General features: G+C 49.6%; 1 protein-coding gene across 2 annotated transcripts in view; it reads left to right on the forward strand.

The window, feature by feature from the left end:
- Window positions 1-23,174, forward strand: part of rev3l (REV3 like, DNA directed polymerase zeta catalytic subunit) — a 47,511-nt gene that overhangs the window by 9,379 nt on the left and 14,958 nt on the right. For both annotated transcript variants that reach the window (XM_031800084.1, XM_020455487.2), the window contains exons 2-10: window positions 13,407-13,596; window positions 13,959-14,033; window positions 14,966-15,129; window positions 17,005-17,137; window positions 17,333-17,427; window positions 18,491-18,595; window positions 20,376-20,460; window positions 22,258-22,403; window positions 22,917-23,045. In XM_031800084.1, the coding sequence (XP_031655944.1) occupies window positions 13,407-13,596; window positions 13,959-14,033; window positions 14,966-15,129; window positions 17,005-17,137; window positions 17,333-17,427; window positions 18,491-18,595; window positions 20,376-20,460; window positions 22,258-22,403; window positions 22,917-23,045 (1,122 nt within the window). The remainder of the gene's footprint in view (window positions 1-13,406; window positions 13,597-13,958; window positions 14,034-14,965; window positions 15,130-17,004; window positions 17,138-17,332; window positions 17,428-18,490; window positions 18,596-20,375; window positions 20,461-22,257; window positions 22,404-22,916; window positions 23,046-23,174) is intronic.

Below are 23,174 nucleotides of genomic sequence, written 5' to 3' on the forward strand. Positions count from 1 at the left end.
TGTTTTGTCTTTTTCCTCTCTCTCTCTCTCTCTCTCTCTCGTGTTTTGTCTTTTTCCTCTCTCTCTCTCTCTCTCTCTCTCGGTGTTTTGTTTTTTTTCTTTTTCTCTCTCTCTCTCTCTCTCTCGTGTTTTGTCTTTTTCCTCTCTCTCTCTCTCTCTCGTTTTGTCTTTTTTCTCTCTCTCTCTCTCCTTTTGTCTTTTTTCTCTCCCTCTCTCTCTCTCTCTCGTTTTGTCTTTTTCCTCTCGTTCTCGTTCTTTCTTTCTTTCTTTTTGATAGAGATGGCTTCCGGCCATTCTGATATTAGCCACAGTACTAGCCCACAGTAGATCATGTGCAACACTTGGTCTAGCTAGCACATTAGGCTGGAAACACAATAGCTTCATTTGATTCCATCTCTCACATTTTTAATATCTCAAGGGAAGATATTTGCATATTATATTATTTCATAGCAAAGTTCAATTCAGATTCCGACACCGTCGGTCTCCCTTTGTTCTGTTGACCGCCGTCGAACAAGGGTAGAACAAGGGTATCCATTTGTCATTATATTTAGAATTTCACAGTCACCCTCCAGTCCAGACTGCTTGGCAGTTTCTGACTAAATGAATATTTACGTTCTCTAACACTAAATGTGTGTCTTTTAATTGCCTGGATTGGAATATTCGGGCTGCTTGTTAGTACAGAAGCGCCCAGGCTAATGGTCAAACAGCAGCATGTGTGGTCATACATACTGCATGATTGTGTGTCCACGGTGATGCTGTTCATTCCCTGACGTGTGTGTGTGTGTCGTAAGGCTAGTCTACACACTTCTGTTAGACTGGGAGCTGCTGACACAGAGGATACCCTGCCCGCTGGTCACTCTTCTCTTCTCCCTCCTCCTCCTCTCTCTCTCTCCTCTTCTCTCAGGGCTTTACTGGCATGGGAAACATATGTTAACATTGCCAAAGTGAAGTAGATAATAAACAAAAGGGAAATCAAAATGAACAGTAAACATTACACTCACAAAAGTTCCAAAGGAGAAGACATTTCAAATGTTATATTATGTGCAAATAGTTAAAGTACTAAAGGGAAGATAAATAAAGAATAAATATAGGTTGTGTTTACAATGGTGTTTGTTCTTCGCTGGTTGCCCTTGTGGCAACAGGTCACAAATCTTGCTGCTGTGATGTCACGCTGTGGTATTTCAATCAGTAGATATGGGAGTTTATTGAAATTGGGTTTGTTTTGAATTCTTTGTGGATCTGTGTAATCTGAGGGAAATATGTGTCTCTAATATGGTCATACATTTGGCAGGAGGTTAGGAAGTGCAGCTCAATTTCCACCTCCAGGCTGTGTGCACTCTGCCCACAAAATGTCTTCTCTTGAGAGCTAGGTCTGCCTACGCCGGCCTTTCTCTCTCTGTTCTCCTCTACCCACTGGGCAATCTTTTCCTACAGATCCAATTTCTCTCTTCCCTAATTTCTCCCACTTCTTTTGTTCCTTTTCCCACAGCTACTCCCTCTCTTCCAGTGTCAGAGGTGACCTGTCCCTGCAGGTGTCATGTCACATTGTGTTCCTGTGTCCTGTTTAGGGAGAGGGGGGGGGAACCCCGGTCAGAATCCCGGTCAGAATGTGACTAGGTCAGATATGCTTGTGGGACTGCAGCTGCCCTCCCTGTGCTCTACTCTCCCTGACCCTGTCAAGTTCACCCTGAGCCACAGTCACATACCTGAAGATGCAGGGAGAGAAGTCATTGCCTGACGCTGTTCATTCCCTGCCGTGTGTGTGTGTGTCGTCAGGCTAGTCTACACACTGCTGTCAGACTGAGAGCCGCAGACACGGAGGATACCCTGCCCGCTGGTCACAGTCTGTGGCGCTCTTCTCGCGCTCTTTCACTCTCCCTTCCTCTTTCTCTTGCTCTCGCATTCGTTCTTTCTCTCGCGCTCTTCCCCTCTCCTTTGTCTTGTTCTTTCTCTCGCTCTCCCTCTCCCCGTGCTCTCCCTCTCCCCGTGCTCTCCCTCTCCCCGTGCTCTCCCTCTCCCCGTGCTCTCCCTCTCCCCGTGCTCTCCCTCTCCCCGTGCTCTCCCTCTCCCCGTGCTCTCCCTCTCCCCGTGCTCTCCCTCTCCCCGTGCTCTTCCCTCTCCCCGTGCTCTTCCCTCTCCCGCTCTCCCCTCGCTCCCTCTCCCCTCGCTCCCTCTCCCCTCGCTCCCTCTCCCCTCGCTCCCTCTCCCCTCGCTCCCTCTCCCGTTCCTTTGTTCTCCTCTACCTACTGTTCAATCAGTTCCTGCAGATCCAATTTCTCTCTCTCTTCCTAATCTCCCCCCCACCTTGCCTTTTCCACAACTACTCTCTCTCTTCCAGTGTCAGAGACAGGTGTCATGTCACATTGTGTTCCTGTGTCCTGTTTGGGGGGGGGGGCTGGTCAGTGATGCGTGTGGGACTGGAGCTGCCCTCCCTGGCCTCTACCCTCCCTGACCCTGTCAAGTTCATCGGCCTCTCACCCTGACACCCCCCTCCTTCATCACCCTGACACCCCTCCTTCATCACCCTGACACCCCTCCTTCATCACCCTGAGCCACGGTGACATACCTGAGCTCCAACACGGTGGCAAACATTAGTGAGGATGCAGGGAGAGAGAAGTCGGCGCTTTCTAATCTGACTGGACAGGTCGTTTGGATGTGTGGCCTCTACCTCAGTGTTGGCATACTAGCATACTGCACTTCACAGCCCCCTCTCTCCACTCCATCTCCTCCTCTTCCCCTCCTCCAGTTGTCATCGCATCTACAGTGGGTTCTGTCCTGCTGCCCTCAGGCTGTTCTGGTCTGTCCTCCTCTGACGCTCCTCATCGTTAAGCAGAGTGCTTGGGTCTGTGGTCAGACAGATGTGGCTTTGTGTCTGGACTATGTGGGAATGAAGCCGCCCTGGTGGCAGAGTTCTTCAGCCTGCTAGTAATTCTCTTCCCCCTCTACTGTAGCTAGCGGCAGGGAGGGGAGGGGGGGGGGGCTCAGAGGGCCACTGGTATTAGTGGGCCACAAATAAACATGGAGTAGGCGAGAGGACTGGACCACAATAACACACAGAGCGGCGAGGGAGCGAAGGTCAAACCACAGAAACCACGTCCTGGTTCAGTCTGTTGGTCTCGGGACTGGGGTTCTGTGGACTTGCGCGTGTGACTGCGATGGTCACCCACTGCAGTGCTAGTGAACCGGACTGTAGCCCCTGTCCGTCTCTCTTCCTCCTCCTCTCGCTACCGTTCTGTCATTCTATCCCGCTGATAAAGACACTCCCCGTGGAATGTTAGTCATTTGGCCTCCTCACCTCACCTCCTCAGTGTTTGTGTCTTATGGCTCACTTGCTGCCGTCGCTTCTTGAGGTGGTTGGACGTGCAGACTTTGATTGATTGAACATGTTTGTGTGAGCACAGCCAGAGCTGGCAGGACATCGATCGACAGGCTGCCGTCGCACTAATCGCACAGGTCTGGCAGATACACACACACACACACACACACCCACCCTTCTAGCCCACCTGATTAATGCGACTGGTTGAGACAGGTGTGCCGGGGTGCAGGTGACGCTCATTGAAAGGTCCTCGATTTGTCTCTCTCACCACGTCTGACATTGGGCAGCTGTGCAGCGATGACTCGCCCTGGATGAAGAAGCGTCCATACAGGCACGTTGCTACGGCGACAGTGGTCTTAGTGGTCCAGCTGATGGACCTACTATCCTGCTTTTTCCCCAGTCATAGTATTTCCTTCCCGCTGTGGGACGTCTCTGACTGCTTGGCTGTATAGTCTTGTTCCCCCAGGGTTGTTGTTGTGGTGTGTGTGTTTGTGTGTTTCCTCTGGAAATATGTGTATCAGTGGGGGAGAAGGTCACAGCATTTTTATGGAGAAGGAATGACAAGCTCCCTTCTGCTGACTTTTCACTCCAAAATGAAATGAGCCCAATAACATATTGTTAAAATTGTTTGCTAAAATTCTTTTAAAGTATTGGACCAGGCATATAGCTAGTGATTTTGAGGGGGGGTGGATAGTTACATATCGGGATATCATTTTTGACGATGTATCATTTTGACAATATTGCAATATTATTTTTGCGCTAGTTGGCTGTACCTGCACCAAAACGCCAGTATTTTTCATTCATAGCTTGTTCTCCATCTTCTTTTTAAAAATGAGGCTAATTTGTTTTCAGCACTTTTGTTTCCATGACCGATCAAAATGTGATGTTCTCATGGCTCTCTTTTGTCCCTCTGCAGCAGACATGTGATGAGCAATAGGGTTGGAACATCGAATCGCAATAAAATCACAGTATCGAATCACAATATTATATAGAATCGGGAGAATCTCAATACATATCATATCAGCAGCAAAATATCATGATAATATCGTATTGTGAAGTCCCTGGCAATTCCCAGCCCAACATATAGCCCATTCATATTATCAGGTATACCATAAGCAATTAGCATTATCATCTGTGGCCCAACTGATGCAGCAAAGTGGCTATAAATAAATATAATCGAAGGACCGAGTTGCCCATCTGCATTTACCCTATTGAGCTAATCATTAGCTAGATCCCGAATGTGATCTTTTTCAAATATTCTTTTTACCCTTTTTTCTTCCCAATTGGTAGTTGCAGTCTTGTCTCATCGCTGCAACTCTTGTACGGACTCAGGAGAGGCAAAGGTCGAGAGCCGTGCGTCCTCCGAAACACAACCCAACCAAGCCTCACTGCTTCTTGACAAAATGCCCACTTAACCCAGAAGCCAGCCACATCAATGTGTCGGAGGAAACGTATTGGTGCTGTGGCGCCCGGCCCGCCACGAGTCGCTAGTGCGCGATGGGACAAGGACATCCCTGCCGGCCAAACCCTCCCCTAAACCAGACAGCGCTCCCCTAAACCGGACCCAATTGTGGGTCTCCCGGTCGGGGCCGGCTGCGTCATAGCCCGGACTCGAACCCAGAATCTCTAGTGGCATAGGTAGCGCTGTGATGCAGTGCCTTGGACCACTGCGCCACTCGGGAGCTCCCGAATGTGATCTTTTAACTAGTTAGCATCATATTGATGAATTTTATGTTCCAAAAAATTGCATGGTATTCTGCCACCCGGGGTAAAACTCCCCTGTCTGTACTTCTCCCAGAAACCACATCATGTCACCATTCTCTCCCGAACACTTTCCCTGGTTGCCACACTCGCTCAAAAAAAAAAACCTCATGTCTCATCACAATTGAAGTTATGCCCTCAAAAATGTATTTGAGGTAGGGTGGCGTTTTTACCCCAAGTTACCCTACAATAGACACATGTTACATTTAGTCCCACTCTCCCCTATGCACTCAGGAATGAAGTAGGATCTCCCTCTTTTTAGCAAAGGCCATTTTAAAACGTCTGTTTCTCCCGTCATTGCATTGAGCCTCGCTGTGCATGGCATTCGCAACTGGAATACACCTTGAGAGGAATAGCCTATTTCTCTCGCATAGAACACACAACAACAACAAGTCTAGGTAAATAGATATACTATTCAACTATTGGGGTCATTCGTTTTTTTCTATTCTTTGTTTAAAGAGGAAAAGTCCATGTGGACTTCACTGTTCTCGGATCTTCAAAATATAATTTTGTGCGCCGTATTTTTTTTGGCCTTAGTGGCAATGATTTTTGCCGCGGTGCCGCGCCACAGCTAAATGACTGCAGCGCAAACACTTATGTGCGTGTGTGTGTACGTGTGTGCGTGCCCCTGCTTTGACACACCAGAGGGCATGGAGGCCTGTGCTGTTAATCCGCTGTACCGGGATCATTAGTGCCATCATCACACTGTCGCTGGATGAATGAACTGGGACCTGTTATCGCCACTCGTATCCCACACCGGAGATGGATGGTAGCGGAAAGGGGCCCCTGCTCACTGCCCAGCCACCTACATCTTCCACGAGGATGGATTCTCACAACATAGGCCTATACCCATGAGGTGTGGAGAATAATGTGCTGTTGTGACACACTCCTCAGTCAGAGACCAAATAAAACGTGATATTGTATTCTGCTGTTTTTCCGTGGGTGGGTGGGTGTGTGTTCCGCAGGTGAGGCTAGGTGGTTGGCCATCTGTTAAGACTCCTGCTTGGCACTGGTTGGCAGGGCCGTCTGGTCTGTTTGTTCCTCAACACTCTGAAGTGCCAGGGATGTCTTTACTGAACCCAGCAGGAGACCGCTTGTTCCCGTCTGGAGCTTCACAAAGAGTTCGAGGTGTTTCATGCCTCAGTCAGGACTGTAGATATGGTGCTGTCTGGGAACGATCTATGAATCCCCTCGCAGAGATTTTCATAGAGACTTTTGGGCCTTTGTCTGCCTCAGGACTGGACTGGGTACAGGACATGGGAAGGAACGACTGGGAATGCTGTAGGAAATCCCTCGCTGAGAGCTGGGAATCGACGTCCAGTGACTTGTTTGCTCCACTCTGTGCTCAGGAGTCAGGCGGTCTGCCAGGACGGGCCTTGGCTGTGGAGAGGGAAAAGTGCAGTCACAGGGAGGATTCTGCTGTCTGCTCCAGGTTTGGACCGGGGACCACCACAGTCTCTCTCCCAGCATGAAGTCACCTCAGCCAGGGAGGATTCTGCTGTCTGCTCCAGGTTTGGCCCGGGGACCACCACAGTCTCTCTCCCAGCATTAAGTCACCTCAGCCAGGGAGGCTTCTGGCTCCTAGCGATGACACAATGGAACCTGTGACACACTGAGAGTGGAAGGGAAGCATTTCAGGGCTACCAGCCTCTTACGGTGATTTCTATTGGAGGCCTGAGGACACAGCTGAAGACACTGGCCTGTGTTCGGAATCCGATCTGGATGCAGTCCGTGGTGAATACGCCTGGTTAAACCACTGTATAGGAGCTGTTCAGTGTTCAACGGATGGAAGACGAGGCCTTACAGAACAGGGTGGTCAGTGAGTGAACAGCCGTTCCTGGTTTTACCACTCTGTGGAATCTCAGGCAGGACCGGAGAGGTTTTTGTGTCGGTCGTGTCAGACTCAGATCTGGAGACGTGGCCAACTGTGGAAAGCAAAGAACAGGGAAGAGTGCAGAGCAGGAAGCTGCGGCAGTGCACTATTCTGAGTGAAAGAGGGTGAGGTGCCCATAAAGAAACGCGGCTACCCTCACGCCTTTGTTTATTCTCTAAAACAAAACAATTTGCATAGGCACTTTGAAGGATGGATGATTGAAGGGACCCGGTGTGCATTATCGCTGTACCTAAATTGCAGTGTTTGTGTGTCTGTGTGATGGAGGGGGTTTGAGGAGGATGGTGTAAGGGGAGGGGGGGGTGGCAGTGGGCGGGTATCCAAACAGAGGGTAGTTAATGAGCAGCATCCTAACACACGCGCACACAGTCACACGTACAGTACAGGCTATACAGTGGTGTATGAATGGAGCACAGGGCTAGGTAGAGCTGTAAATAGATCAACATGCTCATCTCCTTGCTCAGCAGCCCCTGTCTGTGTCCTCTCCACCTCTGCTCTGCTCATCAGCAGACTCGCTCCTTGCAGCCAGGCAAGGCCAAAAATAGCAGCATCCCGCCTCGATGTCTGCCTCTCTCCTCCTCCTCCCCGAGTGTCTCTACCACACACACACACAGGCACAGTGTGATCAGAGTCTCTCCACAGCATGGCAAACACACTGTTTACTCCTCCTGCATGCCACCAAACACCACTTCATAAATTGCTGTCCTGGCAGCATTTCAATAGTCTCACCCAGGACTAGCATTACGTAGTGTCTGCTAGAAGACCTGTACACCATGCTGGCCAGTTATACTGAACAAAATATATAAACACAACATGGAACGTGTTGGTCCCATGTTTCATGAGCTGATATGAAAGATCCCAGAAATGTTCCATACGCACCCAAAGCGTATTTCCCTCAAATTTTGGGCACAAATTTGTTTACATCCCTGTTAGTGAGCATTTCTCCTTTGCCAAGATAATCCATCCACCTGACAGGTGTGCATATCAAGAAGCTGATTAAGTAGCATGATAATTACACAGGTGCACCTTGTGCTGGGGACATTAAAAGGCCACTGTAAAATGTGTGTTTTTGTCACACAACACAATGCCACAAATGTCTCTAGTTTTGAGGGAGGGTGCACTTGGCATGCTGACTGAGGGAATGTCCACCTAAGCTGTTGCCAGAGAATTTGGCAGTACCTCCAACCGGCCTCCCAACTACATACCACTTGTATGGAGTCGTGTGGGCTAGCGGTTTGCACCATGGTGGCGGTGGGGTTATGGTATGGGCAGGCATAAGTTAGACGACAAACACAATTTGAATTTTATCGATGGCAATTTGAATGCACAGAGAAACCGCGATGAGATCCAGAAGCCCATTGTCGTGCCATTCATCCCCCGCCATCACCTCATGTTTCAGCATGATAATGCATGTCCCCATGTCACAAGGATCTGTACACAATTCCTGGAAGCTGAAAATGTCCCAGTCCATCAATGGCCTGCATACTCATCAGACATGTCACCCATTGAGCATGTTTGGGATGCTCTGGATCGATGCATTTGACCGCGTCTTCTAGTTCCTGCCAATATCCAGCAAATGCTCACAGCCATTGAAGAGTGGGACAACATTCCACAGGCCACAATCAACAGCCTGATCATCTCTATGCAATGTGCTGCATGAGGGAAATGGTGGTCTGATCCACGCCCCTACCTTTTCTTTTTTAAGGTATCTGTGACCAATGGATGCATATCTGTAGTCCCAGTCATGTGAAATCCATCGATTTTTAGTTATTTATTATTATATTTTAGGGCCTAATGCATTTATTTCATTTGACTGATTTCCTGAAATGAACTGTAACCCAGTAAAATCTTTGACAATGTTGCATGCTGCGTTTTTATTTTTTTGTTTAGTATAGTTTATAAAGCAGCGGTATACATTTCACCCCCCCCCCCCCCCCCCCTGGGGGGGCCCCCGCCACCAGCGGGCGACTGGAGTAAATCCCTCAGACTAGAGCGATGTGATTTAAAGTAGTCATTCGTCTCTCTCCTCTTCCCTTCACTGCAGTCTCTGTTCTCTCCCTCCTCCTCAAACAAGTATTTTTCCTCTCTCTCTCTCTCTCTCTCTCTCTCTCTCTCTCTCTCTCTCGTGTCGTGGTGCAGGATCGCGTCTGTAGTGAACCCGCGGGACTGAACCGTCGCGTGAGATTCTACACGCGGACACCCTCCCTCCCTCCCTCTCCCATGGGTGGCTCCATGTGCCCGATGCAGACCGGAGACGGGCACGCCACATTGATATTCCCTCAACATAGTCCCGTTTCTATCACCCTGAAGTCTAATGTAAAACGAGACACACCCCCCCCCCCCGGCGTTTACTGTGATGTGTTTTAGAACGGCCGTGTGTCTGCGAGGAGTTATGACGCACCCGCCCGCATTTAAAACTCATTAGAAGGACGGGAAGATAAATGATGGTGCAGATCTTTGCTAAGCAAGCTGAAGCTTTATTGATCGACAGTATCTTCATGCGGCACCCATTAGTTTGTTCCTGCCATCCGTCCCTTCTTCTCTCCATACCATACAGGGCTAGGGGAAGATATCTGCTCAGTCAGGCCGCTGGTGGGTTGGGCTGTGAGGTTCTCTCTCTCTCTTCTTTGTTTTGTTTGTTGTTGTTGCAGGTGCTCTGGCAGGGATAGAGGGAAACCGTGACTCTTGTGAAGCAGCATAATGGGTCGGGGGTTAGATTTGATGACGCCAGGTGCGTTTCTCCCTCAGACAAACTTGCTCGGCCTTTCCCTCTGATCGTCCTCTCTTTCTTAGTCTCCGTTTCGCTCTTTCTTTCTCTCGCCCCCTCTTCTCTCGCTCGCTCTCTACCCCCCCCCCCCCGGTGTTGGGTTTCCGTAAACCTTTCGTCTCCCCCGCTATCCTCCCTACAGTGTTAGGGGGACTCTGTACATGACCGGGCAGATATTAGGTCCTCGACATGGGCTCAGGCTGTGTTAACGAGCCTCTCCTCCACGGTGCTCAGTTCTGTTCTCTCAACTCCATTAGACCATCTTGGCCTTGTTCTCTTGTTACTGTAAAACCCAGTTGGTATTTTGTCCATAATCCACAGTCCCAATCCCTAACCAAGTTTTGTCCATGTTCTTTATTACTCTGGCCCAGAGGCAATAGCAGAGGGGATGTCCCCCCCCCCCCCCTCCCCCCCCCTGCATCCCTCGCTCCGTCCCAGATTCCCCCTCACTCCGAAGCTACATTCATCTGTGGGTTGTGCCTCAGGGCCCAAATTGTACAGAGAGAAGAGTTCTATACAGCTCCACACTCTCTTGTTCTGTGTGACCCGGAGCTTCCTGCAATCAATCAGGTCCAGTCCAGCGAGAGCATGAATGGGTATTCATCAAGATGGAGGATCTGAGTGGCTAGTTGCGCACACACGTGCATGCAAACTCTCACACACATACCCCCCCCCCCCGCACACACAGGCTCTTTTCCATATTTATTACAAGTCCTGCTGCTGCTCCATGCAGTGAGAGGGACTCCTATAGACGTCTGTCCTGTCTGTTCACAGACAGCAGCAGTGTACAGTAGCAGCTAGCAGGCAGCACTCCGACTGTAACTCTACAGTACTGACAGGCTGGAGCTGCTGCTGTAGTGCTGAGTCATTCAGACACGCTGCCTGCTGCAGACCTGGAGGAGGAGAGGAGATGGAGAGAGAATCATCATCGCTGCCTTCGTGTTCCTTCCTGTAGATGGTTTCTATAGAGGACTCTAGTGCCCTGCTTTAGCATGGACAGCGCCATTTGAGGACTTTCATCATTCTGAAGTAGTTAACTGGGTGGGAATTCCTATTTATACTCGTGAGCAAACATTCCAGAACTGCGGGTGGCAGTAATTCACAAACTTGGGCTTTATTGCTGTTCAAACGATGCACTCCTCCTGGTGGCAGTGTGAACTCTTTCAGTTTGTTTCCCAACTCGTAGAAGAAGAATAAAATGGACTACTTCAAAATTGAGACGTCCTCAATTGCGCTGACCATGCTCTAGCAGATGCCGTAATGGGACGGCTACAATGTTGCATCCTCTATCTAACTCTATGATAGGGCCCTGTCTGCAGTAGCCCCACAGTCCCTTCTCTTGGTCTGGTCCTCCCTCCCATTAACAAATCAGGGAGCCCCACTCGGTCGGGGGTGGTCAGGAGCTGACGGGTGGCTGGGGACCACTCTCTACTCAGACAGGAAGAGAGAGCGAGAGAGAACAGCCCTAGGGCCTCAGTCAGACACAACTCCCTCTTTCATTTCCTCTCTCTCTCTTAATCGCTCTCTCCTTAGTCTCTCTTACTCGCTCTCTCCTTAGTCTCTCTTACTCTCTTTCTTACTCACTCAGTCTCTCTAAGAGACCGAGAGAGAATCTCAGTCTGTCTCTCTCTTCTTGGTCTCTTTAGAAAGAGAGACTCTCACTTCCTATCTGCCTCTCTCTTTTTATCACTCCCCCTCACTTTATTTTTCTCTCTCTGTGTGTCTCTCTCCTTTCCTCTATCTTTCTTATTTCCTCTCGCTCCTTACCGGCCAGCTGGGTGGAAAGAATCACTTGTTTATATTTCCCCGCTGTCTGTCAGGGGCTTGTGCTGCTTGCCGGCTTCCGTTACCTAGCAACTGCAGTAGCAGCTTCACCAATGGCGTGTGTGTGTGTGTGTGTGTCTGTGTGTTACGACCGTGTTCACTAGCAAGGCACATACCCCCCCCCCCCCCACACACACACGCGTTCCCAACTGTACCTAGCCTACCTCACAGCTCCTTTTGTCTGCCCTCTCCGCCCCCGACTGGCTCTATGCCAGTCTACCTGTCTGTCCTTAGAGAAGACGCACTCTGCCTAGTGTACTTTTCCTGCCTTGACTGTCTGTTTCTGTGGTGGTGAAAGGATTGGATGTCAGATTAGGCCGTTCTATGTAGACGTGAAGGGTTATCCGTCGGTCTGGTCTGCTCGCCTGGTTGATGCCCGTGTGTTGAAACTGAAAGCGATTCACACGCTGCGTTGTTTGCCACTGTCGTCTGTAAGGGGTTCCCCTGGAGAGCTGCTTTCTTTTGGTTGGCGCGGTCTCGTTTGCCCCCCCCCCCACCCGCCTCGCGATGACATAAACCCTATCTGTTTCTCTGTCTATTTTGACCACTTCCTGTGTCACCCTCTGCATGGTTGCAGAGATATGCAGGATGTCGTTTTTACGCAGGCTGTTTTCTCTGCAGAAGTACTCCATGCCACGGGTTCAGGTTGAACAATTGGGCCCAGGGAAAAAATAGAACTCCATGACCCACAACAACCCCTCCCCCGCCCCTCCTCAATTCCCCTACAAAACATGATATTAAGGGGCCGTGTGGCGTTCTCTGTGCGGGTGCGTGAGCAGATGGGGCTGACGTGTGGGAGAGGAGAGGCTCTGTAGGTGCTGGGGCGGTGAAGCTCTGTACTGCCTCCTCCTGCTGCCAGTCCTTCCGTCTCATCTGGTCTGCATGGTCTCTCGTTCCCGTCCCACAGCCACATGGTCCCTATTCAGAGTAGGATGGAATCGTATTACGTATCTGACATTAGGCCTGGACTAGCCCAAACCTGAACAGGACTATCAGTCAGCCAGTGAGGTCTAGATGGCTTTGTTTCCTTTGTCTTTTAGCTCTGTCACACACAGAATATTGTTGAATTTTTTTATAATTTTTTACACACACTACACAAGTTCATGATGACCTCATTCCATATCAGTCCCGTCCCCCCCCCCCCCCCCGTCAGCGTCAGTCTCCCTCCCCTCATGGAGACAGTCCCCCGTTGGTTAGTAATGACGGGCTTGACATCGTGGTGGCGTGCACTCGTGATTCAAGGCTCCTTTTACAGACCTTTTGTTGTATTTCATCAGTCTGCCTGAGCAGGGCTGGATGGCGGCATCTCTTCCCGCGGTTGGAAACTGTGTACGAGCTATTTTACTGGACCCCCCCCACTCCTCTCTTTCTCCCCTCAGTAGAGAGGCCAATCTGTCTCCATTGTGTGCATGTCTAGTATTAATAGTATCTTAGTCAAATCAGTCACGTCACTGGCAGACCTGCGTCACCGGCTGTAAATATGTTGTTTAAAGTCGGCACGCTTTAGCTTTTTGGTAAATGAACTATGAGTCGGACTACTACTTGAATTGAATCTTTAGTTTTATATCGCTGTATAATGCCGAGTGGCTTTGTTTGTGCCAGTTTCACAGTTGTTCCTATGGGTTGAGGTAACCAACTTTTTTGTTGAGTTTGACACAGCAGCTCTGCCACATGAACACACACCGTCTGTCTGAAGGACACGGCGGACCAACGCGAACGGACATCCTATCGCCTCTGACCACAGAACGTTGTTTGTTCACTTCCCGACGATTCTACACGGCGAATGAAGGACTAGCCTACCACTATCTCAACCAGAATTGACTCTCTCTCTTCTCTCTCTCTCTCAGGTCAGAAGACCTGTCTCCACCTCCATGGCATCTTCCCCTACCTCTATGTGCCGTACGATGGCTACGGGCAGCAGGCGGAGAGCTACCTGCGTCAGGTAGCCTTCAGCATCGACAGGGCCCTCAACGTGTCCATGGGAAACCCCTCCTCCAACACACAGCACGTCTTCAAGGTGGCACTGGTCTCCGGCATGTAAGTCTCCGCTCCCTCTCTTTTAGCTAGACCACTGTTCCTTAGTAGGGTCACTAAGTACACGGCGGAGGCTCTTTCTCAATTTGTTTTTCCTCCCATCTCCCACCTGTTTCCTCGCCTCCTTCGTCAAACCTCATTGGAGGAGATGACCCAAGGTTCCTCCCCTAGGGCATTCTCCTCCTATGGGTTTTGAGTAGGAGGCGAGGAGAGAAGACACGAGGAATCAAGAAAAGACACATTGAGAACGGGGTAGAGTCTGAAGGCTCACATGTTCATGTTAGAAGGTGAATGGTAGGTGAAGTCTGTATTGTGTTGTTTTCCCAAGAGGTTCTTCTGACTGTGTCTGTCCCCCCCCCCCACAGGCCTTTTTATGGATACCATGCCATGGAGAGGAAGTTTATGAAGATCTATCTGTACAATCCTCAGATGGTCAAAAGGTGAGGAGTGTTCTACTTTTTTTGCCTCAGCTTGCATTTCTCACCAGTCTTCTTTTTTTTTTTTTGTTGGAGCTGTAATAGCATATATGTTAACATTCGCAATGTGTTCCTGTTGTTAGAGAGGGCTATGCTCTCTGTCTGTAGGCTAGCCTGTGTGGACATGACTATGATGCTCATTCTGTTGATATTGATCGGCCCGCTTATGTAGTACAGAGCTCTAGCGGTGTGTGTGTGTGTGTGTGTGTATGTTTTAGACAGTGTGTGTGCCTTGAGACGGAGAGACAGAGCGACTGTGCGAGAGACAAAGCAAGTACGTGTCTGTTTTGTGTAAGAGAGTGTGTGTGTGTGTGTGTGTGTATGTGTGCGTGCACACCGGCTGTTATTTAGCTGCTGAAGCTATCAGTCACTGTGAGTGGAGCCGTGCTACTGCACTGATTCCGAGAGACGGGACAGAGGAGAGAGAGCGAGCGAGTGATACTGAGGGAGGAGAGCGAGCGAGAGACACTGAGGGAGGAGAGAGAGCGAGCGAGAGAGAGAGAGTCTAACTGGCACACTGTCTGCTCCCAGCCTGACTGACTGTTATGAGCCCCTGTCTTGTTCCAGATCAATCACTGAATCAATCAACTCTCTCCGCTCTGACCTTTTAAAGGGGAACTGTCACTGTGGCCTACATTATTATTATGGATATTGGACCGGCCAAAAGACTGGCGGGAAGTTTCAAGTTTGAAAAGTATAATTGCGTGTCGTCACAGTTTCTTTCCAGCGACTAGGACTCGGTGAAAGCGTTGTTGAATGAAAGCATATCAACTCTGGAATGAAAGCCTCTCCGACTCAATCATTTTGGAACACACAGCCTTTTCTGGACGCGAAGAACATGCCTAGGGATAGCGTATAACAACGTATCTAATGTCAAACTGTGTGTGTGGTTCCAGGGTGTGTGAGCTGTTGCAAGGAGGCGCTGTGATGAACAAGCACTACCAGCCCCACGAGGCCCACATCCCCTACCTGCTGCAGCTGTTCATCGACTACAACCTGTACGGCATGAACCTGATCAACCTGGGAGCTGTCAAGTTCCGCCGGAGCCAGCCGCGCAGAGGTAAGGGACGGGCAGGAACGGAGTAGGCTGCTTCAGGGGCCTTGTCACAAACCTGTGACCTGGCTGAGTGGTGTTGCGGGACACCTCTTTTGTGTGGCTGAGGGGTGCGCACTATGCCCAGTCATAACGATCCAGATATGATGGGGGGGGGGGGGGGGGGTGGTGGTGTAAGAGAGGAAGAGCTGCAATGCTTTTGTCGTGATGTATTTGTGTTCTCTACGATGGCCTTGAGATGCTTCGGGGCGGCCGCTGTAGTTCTCTTTCTATCTCACACACACACACACACACACACACACACACACACACACACACACACACACACACAAACCTTATCGTCCTAATGCATCCTGGTCAGTGTGTAACTTTCTAAAGAGTGGCTAGCAGATAACACCCTTGCTTTACAAAGACCTGAAGGTGGACTTCTTCAAAGATGACACCTCACCAACACACGGAAAAGCCTTTAGAGAGGAAGAAAAGAGTGCGGGAGAAGACTGGAAGCAATGGGGTCCGCGGCAGACCAGAGGAATAACTAGCATTCTGGAACACTGCAAGCCTGTTGAGCAGGGTAGCCTAGTGGTTAGAGCGGTGGACTTGTAACTGGAAGGTTGCAAGTTCAAACCCCCAAGCTGACAAGGTACTAATCCGTCGTTCTGCCCCTGAACAGGCAGTTAACCCACTGTTCCTAGGCCGTCATTGAAAATAAGAATTTGTTGTACAACAAAAAAACTAACAAAATGTGATGGTACACAGAAGAGAACACTATACCGACAACCCCCCCCCCCCCCCCCCCCCTATTCTTGGTACTGCATTCTTGGTACTGTTTTTCCACCTGAGTTGGATAAACACCCAGCCATCAATCTAGAGAAATGAACAGTGAGGGCTTGAATATGGATGTGTTTACTTGTGACCTGTTGAACTCAGGCTGTTGATATGAACTTGCACTGTACATCGCTGTTTAGTATTAATATTACGCCCCACATCGCCTCTGCCAACCCGAAACGAAACCACAGACGGCTAGCCAAGCTGGGACAATCGATATCTCGTTGGAGGGCCGCGGCGGTCAGATTTCCTCCCGTCTTCCCAGGACGGGAACCTGTGACTCTCACTAGGCCCCTCGCAGGAGCAGGGCGAGAGTGGTAGAACAGTGGGATTGGAGGAGCAGGAAGGTTTCCCTCAGATCTGAGGGTTGAACTTGGCCTTGGCTTCACACGGCGCCCGACGGTTGGGAATAAAGCGGTAGATTGGCCACTTTCTGTTTGATCTTGACTAAGGCTTACGAAGCGCTAATCCCGGGCCGCGCTGAGCCGAGATGGGACAGGTATCTCCGCTCTGCAGTTGTCTTCATGCCTGAGCGAGTCTCCTGGGCCAGGGGAGGCAGAACCCAGCGTGACACCACCACGCATGGAAGGGTTAATGAATAGGCCAGGAACCCCCCCACCCCCCCACCCCCGCTTCAGATGAACAGGTTCTTAACAATGTTCACGCAACACTCTCCCCAGACAAAGAGGGGGCCACTTCCTGGATTTTGACGCAATCAACGGAAAATGGGTTGCAAAGAACCAAAAAGTACAAAGGGGCTGAAACTCTGTGATAATGTTCACCTGTTTATATTCTCCTTTGTACAACACCTAGTTGAAAGGGAGTTTGTAATCTGGGATCAAGTGAAGACGATGACAAAGGACCTGGGATTCTAGAAAGCTGTGTAGATCCAAATGAATTGGAAATACTGAGCTGGTATGCTTTTCTTTTGGCATTTTGCTCTATGTTGAAGACACAATGTCTGTAGACTGGTTTACCCCCCCCAAAAAATCTATTGGCTTCCATCACATGATTCACATGTTTTTGTGTGTCTGTGTGCACGTGTCTCTTGAACAGAGGGATTTCCCCCAGATCGCCAGGGCTGCAGCAGGCCAGCCACCAGCCCCTTGAAGAGCCCCTGTACCTCCAGACTGAGCGACAGTACGCTGGGAGGAATGTTTGACCGCTGGGAGGAGGATGCCATAGCCTGGTGAGCCACGCCAGCACAGACCGGCTCCAATGACATGCTGTGGGCCAATGCAGCGTTGTGTTTTTAGGTCTTGTCTGTACATTTCTGTCCGTGTAGGATTTAGCGCGTAATGTGCATCCATGTTGTGTGCTCACCTCTTGCTCTCTCGCTCGCCCAATCTGCATGATCTCCTTCTCTCTTCTCTCTCTAATGCAGTTCCCTGGTCCTGGAGGATGTGGAGAAACAGAGCACATGTGAGCTGGAAGTGGATGCTGTGGCTGTAGACATCCTCAACCGTCTGGAAATAGAGAGTAAGGATGGCGAGAAACTGGGAAACAACATATTTTTAGTCATATATAAAAACCGCCAGTCAGACAGTCCGACAGACGCACAAGGAGAGACTGAGGTTAATGACTCCACTGACTCCACTGCTCTGACTGTGCAACAGTCAAGGAACGAAGGCTTTTCCTCGTCAAACCTTGGTTGCGTCTCAAATGGCACCCTATTCCCTATGTAGTGCACTACTTTTGACCAGAGCCCTTTAGGAGCCCTATATATAGGGTTCCATTTGGGACCCCTACCTATGTAACCCAGATGAGCGATGGAGGCCTTCTCCAGATCAAACAGTCTGTCTCGCACCCCACTGCCAGGCTCCTGCTCTCCAGCACATCCGAGCGTTAGATCAGTGGCCACCCGGGCCAAAACAAACACTGTCCACTCACCCCGTCTCTCTGTAGTCTCGTCTTTCTCCGACCTTCTGTTAGGGAGGGGGAGAGAGAAACAGGGGGGTGTAGGATGGAAGACTGGAAGAGCAGATTGAACTGGGAACATGAAGCAAAAATAAAGCATTCTGTTAAAAACATGCGTGAATATGCATCTGCCATTGGAATGTGTTCCCAGACCTCATAGTATCTCAATCCAGTATGAACTATTTCTACAGTCTTTCTGCCATTCGTGATAAATGTTAGGAACAGAATGACACAGCAGAAACAAAGTGCTTGGTTGTGTTTTAGATTAGCTGTGCTCAGAATACGGAGTGTGGGAAACACACACACACACACCATTATCTGGCAGAAAAGGGGTCACGCCAGGGCAGTCCACATATGTGCCTTCAGCAAGTAGATTTTCCATCTGCCCAAAAAACAGACATACAAACTCACTGTTGAGAATGAAATGGTTTGAGGAATGATTCTGATTTTGAGCCCTTGTCCAGTTTTGAGTGGTTAGTGGTGATCTGAGCTCTTTAACTTTGTGTGCGTCAATGTACTCTTTGAAACAAAGGCCCTCATTCAACCAACTGTAGATGGGAAATGCAGAGGCCCTCATTCAACCGACTGATCTATGCCGACACTGTGTGTGTGTGTGTGTGTGCAGATCAGATTGGCAGCAACCCTGGCCTGCAGGCCATCTGGGAGGACGAGAAGCAGAGGCGACGAGAGAAGAACCAGTCATCTCAGATGGAGACCCCACAGTCACAGGGTGAGTGAACCAGTCATCTCAGAGACCCCACAGTCACAGGGTGAGTGACTGACGGCAATATACGTCCTCACAGCCCATTCCTCCATTAGCCACCACCACAGTTAAACTTCCAGCAGGTCTACCTACCTACATGCGTATCGGCCCGAATGTAAAAGTGACTGACAAAATAATGGAAACACAAACCTAGTCTCCTAATGGGGAGTTGGGCCAACACGAGCCAGAACGGCTTCAATGCACCTTGGCATAGATTCTACAAGTGTCTGTTGGAGGGATGCAACACAATTCTTAACATGAGAAATTCCAGCGTTTTGTTGATGGTGGTGGAAAATCGCCGCTTCGGGCGCCGCTCCAGAATCTCTCATAAGTGTTTCAATTGGGCTGAGATCTGGTGACTGAGACGGCCATGACGTATGATATACATCGTTTTCATGCTCGTCGGACCATTCAGTGGCCAGGATAGAAGTGCTTCACCATAGGTTGAAGGCGATCACTCAAAATGCCTGGCTTTTGCCTCTCTAAGGGGTTGAGTTGACCTAACCCAGGGGTCTTCAACAGGTAGATCGCAACCCGCTTATGAGTAGCTAGCCAATCAATTCTGAACGTGCGTGCATTTTTCCATCACAAACTGTCATTAACAGCTGATATCGACTCAAAAGCCACATTGACATTTTCCCACCCCTGGTTAGCCACTATTAGCTTAAAAGGCCAAATGTAACGCAATATCTGCTAACTAATTTACAGCAATATTGTCCTGTCTGTCTGTCTGTCTGTCTGTCTGTCTGGACCGTGCTTTTGTCTCACGCCGTATGTAGCCAGTTAGCGTTGCTAATGACCACGTCTTTTGGGTTGAGTAAACAGAGGCTTTCCACCAAAACCTTCTCAATTAAATATGAACTGCAAAGTAGGCTTGCCTAGCATGACTGTTTGTTTCATTTGGGTGGCCGTTGTTCTGCGAACTCTGCCGTGACATGTAACAGCAGAAAGGTCATTCGACCGACACATTCTTCTCTTGCTAGATGGGAAATTGTAGGGGAATTCCAGTTTTTCCAAGCTTACATTGATTTCTTCTGATGTGATTTAAGCATTTACTCAGAACATACATTTTTGTTTCTCTATGAATATTTGTTATATTGAGTAGGAAACATATCTTTTTTTTACAGAGACATCCAAATATAATTTTAAGGGGCCTGTCATGCCAAATAATGTGTACTAATCATTATTGTACCAGGTATATTGACAGAAAACACATCTCTTGTACACCAAAGACCCAGGGAAGGGTTATGTTTTTTAAAGTAGCTCTCATGCTAGAAAAGGTTGGCGACCCCTGACCTAAACCATGCCAGGAAAATGCACCCCCACACCATAACGGAGCCGCCAGAACATCTACTCAACTGTTTTTACTATTTTTGCTGTTACTTGTAAGTCAATGCCAGTGGAGGCTGCTGTGGGGAGGACGGCTCATAATAATGGCTGGAATGGAATGGCGTCCAACGCGTGGCAACCATCTGTTTGATGTATCTGATACCATTCCAACCTATTCCCCTCCAGCCATTACCACGAGCCCGTCCTCCCCAATAAAGGTGCCATCAATCTCCAGTGGTCTATGTCCCATATTATGTACCATCTGCTTGTTGGTACATGCATGGACCAGGTAATAAATCATCTAGGCTCGTCTCTGTCACGATTCATGCGTATCTGAGTCTGACTGCTGTCCCGTGTGCATCACACATACATCAAAGTGTAATAATTGAACCTCTGCCTGCGTTTGGTGCTCCTCCAGATCGTGGGTTTGTCGCCTCGACGGAGAGCGAGAGGGCCTTCATGCAGAGATTCAAGGAGATCCTGAAGGAAAATGAGTTTGATGTGTAAGTAACAACTCCCCCCCCCCACAAGCTTGCTGTCTTTAAGAGGGGAAATGGCTCACCACAAGAGTTTCCCATAGTCCTTAGGGTAACTTGACTGTTAGTCATCGTTGGACAAACAGTTGCTCAACATTGCGTAAGTGGATAGCTGTGCTCTGTTTGGTTTGGGAAGTTGAGGGGGCGGCAGGGGTGGTCTTTGAGAGTAAACATCTGCTGCTTTCAAGACAAGATGTCTACCGCCAGAGAACACATAAGTTGCGTTTTAGAGAGAATCTACATCTGGTCTGTCTTTCATTCTTTATGTTAAAGCGGCTACTTATTTCCCCCATGCCTTTTTGGTTAGTGTATTACTGTCTTTGTCTATATGAGATGGTGACTGCATGCCTCTTCCTGGTTCATCTCAACACTGTCAGTGGCTGGGCCAGAGAGGGGGGGGGGGGGGGGGGGGGGGGGGGGTTAGTCCAGGGTTGATGGGGTCATTGCTGTCTAATATCCCAGGGCTCTCCCTGTTCCCCCCCCCTCCTTGCCGAGCAGAAAGAATTTCCTGTTATAAATAAAAGTACAGTTGGCCCGGTGTGTGCTGTTACATCAGGTCCAGATGGCTCCTGCTCACAAAGCTAAGTTGATACCAATGGGAGGAAAGTGAAACGGCTCTATCAAAGGCCAGGCCAGTATGGGAGCAGTTTGGGCTCTGGCACAGGGACCCGTTTCCTCTCACGTGATGGAGCTGTGGCTTGGCAGCACTGTGACACACACACATTCCCAGATCACAACTCTCACTGGTTGGCTGGCGTGCTCTCGCATGTATACACATTGTCTTTGATTTGAGTCTCTCTTTCTCTCTCTTGTCTGTCTCTGTCTGCCTATTGCACATCTAAAGTTGTCCACTACTCTCTTATGTGCTTTTTTAAAAAGCTATTATTTAGTTGCTCGCTCTCGTTCTCGCTCTCTCTCCCTCTCTCTCTCTCTCCCTCTCTCTCTCTCTCTCTGATTGTTACCACAGACAGACAGGCAGGCAGGCTGTACTGTAGTAAGTACAGGCGAGCAGAGTTTGCAGAGGGGAGGAGGCAGAGTCGGGAGCTGAAATGTTTTAATCGCTGCAGGAATCTCCTGGCACCTGCTGGGCTCCCTCGTTTAGCCACCAAAGTCATTAGCAACGAGACTAATTAACACCAGATCGAGACAGTCGTGAGCACGGAGGCCCGTCTCTGGAGCCCCCCTGCACTCCTTCATCCGCCCCGCAATAAGAAATGAGACGTACAGAATAGAATATTGATATTTTTGGGGGGGGGGGGGGGGGACTAGTACCTGCATTGCTTGTTCTACCTTTTCCACCTTGCATATTCTTCAATATTTGGTTGAGTTGATAAGTAGTGAGTTGCTAAGCAATGCAGGGGTGCAGCACAGGACAAAGCGGATGGCAGAGCCTGATAGGGAGAGGCATCTGGAGGAGAGCCCAAAGTACTGCTGGCCACCTGCCAGCTTTCCATTCATACCTCCTGCACACACACACACTCCCTCTTCTCTTTCTCTCTATCCCACACTCTTCTCTCACTCGTTCTCCCTCTCTCTCTCTGTCTCTCTCTCTCTCTCTCTCTCTCTCTCTCTCTCTCTCTCTCTCTCTCTCTCTCTCTCTCACACACACACTGCACACACATCTCCTGATTAAGACAATAAGGATTGCTAATAAAACATGACTGCTGCAGCGCTTGGTCTCAGGGACCTCGTCTAGTAATAACCTTAGCAACAGTCTCCCTTTGAACGGTCTTATCACTCTTTTTCTTCTTTAAAAAAAACCAGGACTCAGTCCGGGTCTGTGGATGACGCGGCAGAGGAGCAGGATCCATCCCCAGCTGAACTGTCTCTACACCCTGATGTCCTGACCCCAGAGCTGCTGCAGTGTACACCAGCCAACCTGGTGGAGGCGCATCGAGGCTCCCAGACAGGTGAGCAAGGCGTCTCCCTCTGCCCACTGGCCCTCTGCTAGACTAGACACTAAGGGGGATGTGGCGTTAACTCTCCTCCCAATTCTCCGACTGGCCCTCTGCTAGACTGTCTGAATGCCAGAGAAGGTGGATTGACATTCGTCCAAATGATATCCTATCACTCCTACTGTGACTGAATTTCAAGTGTGACACAGTGTTGGTCTACATTAGCCTAATCTGCTCGCTCAGTCTGCCAAGTCTCCCGTAGGACCAGTGGAAATGCTAGGGAAGCAAGGCGACTGGCACACACGGAGATAGAATGGAGTACGGCCGGGCCTCATGCTGAACCACTCACTGTGTCTCGTGTCCCAAATGGCACCCTATTCCCTCCTGTATAGTGTATGACGTTTGACCAGGGCCCATGGGGTTCTGGTCAAAAGTGGTGCCCTGTGTAGGGAATAGGGTGCCATTTGGGACACGTGCACTCAGTTGGTCAGTAATGATAACCTTCTCTCCCTCTCTCCCGCCACTCAGACACTAAAAGGAGCCGTGGTAAAGACCAGGAGGAGGCCATTGTGGATGAGGAGGCCATTCTGAGTCTGTTGGAGAGCAGTCAGACCTTTCTCCCACTCTCCCAGAAATCCAACCACTCACCCATACTAGGTAGGCAAACATACTGCACTGTGTTCATCGGATATGTGGAGAACAGCTTATCCTACTGCTCTTATGTCCTTTTCGTTTTTTGGAAAAAATCTGCTTTTAATCAACGTATTGTTTATATAGTATCTCCAA

Source organism: Oncorhynchus kisutch, linkage group LG21, assembly GCF_002021735.2.
Source record: "Oncorhynchus kisutch isolate 150728-3 linkage group LG21, Okis_V2, whole genome shotgun sequence".
NCBI lineage: Eukaryota > Metazoa > Chordata > Actinopteri > Salmoniformes > Salmonidae > Oncorhynchus > Oncorhynchus kisutch.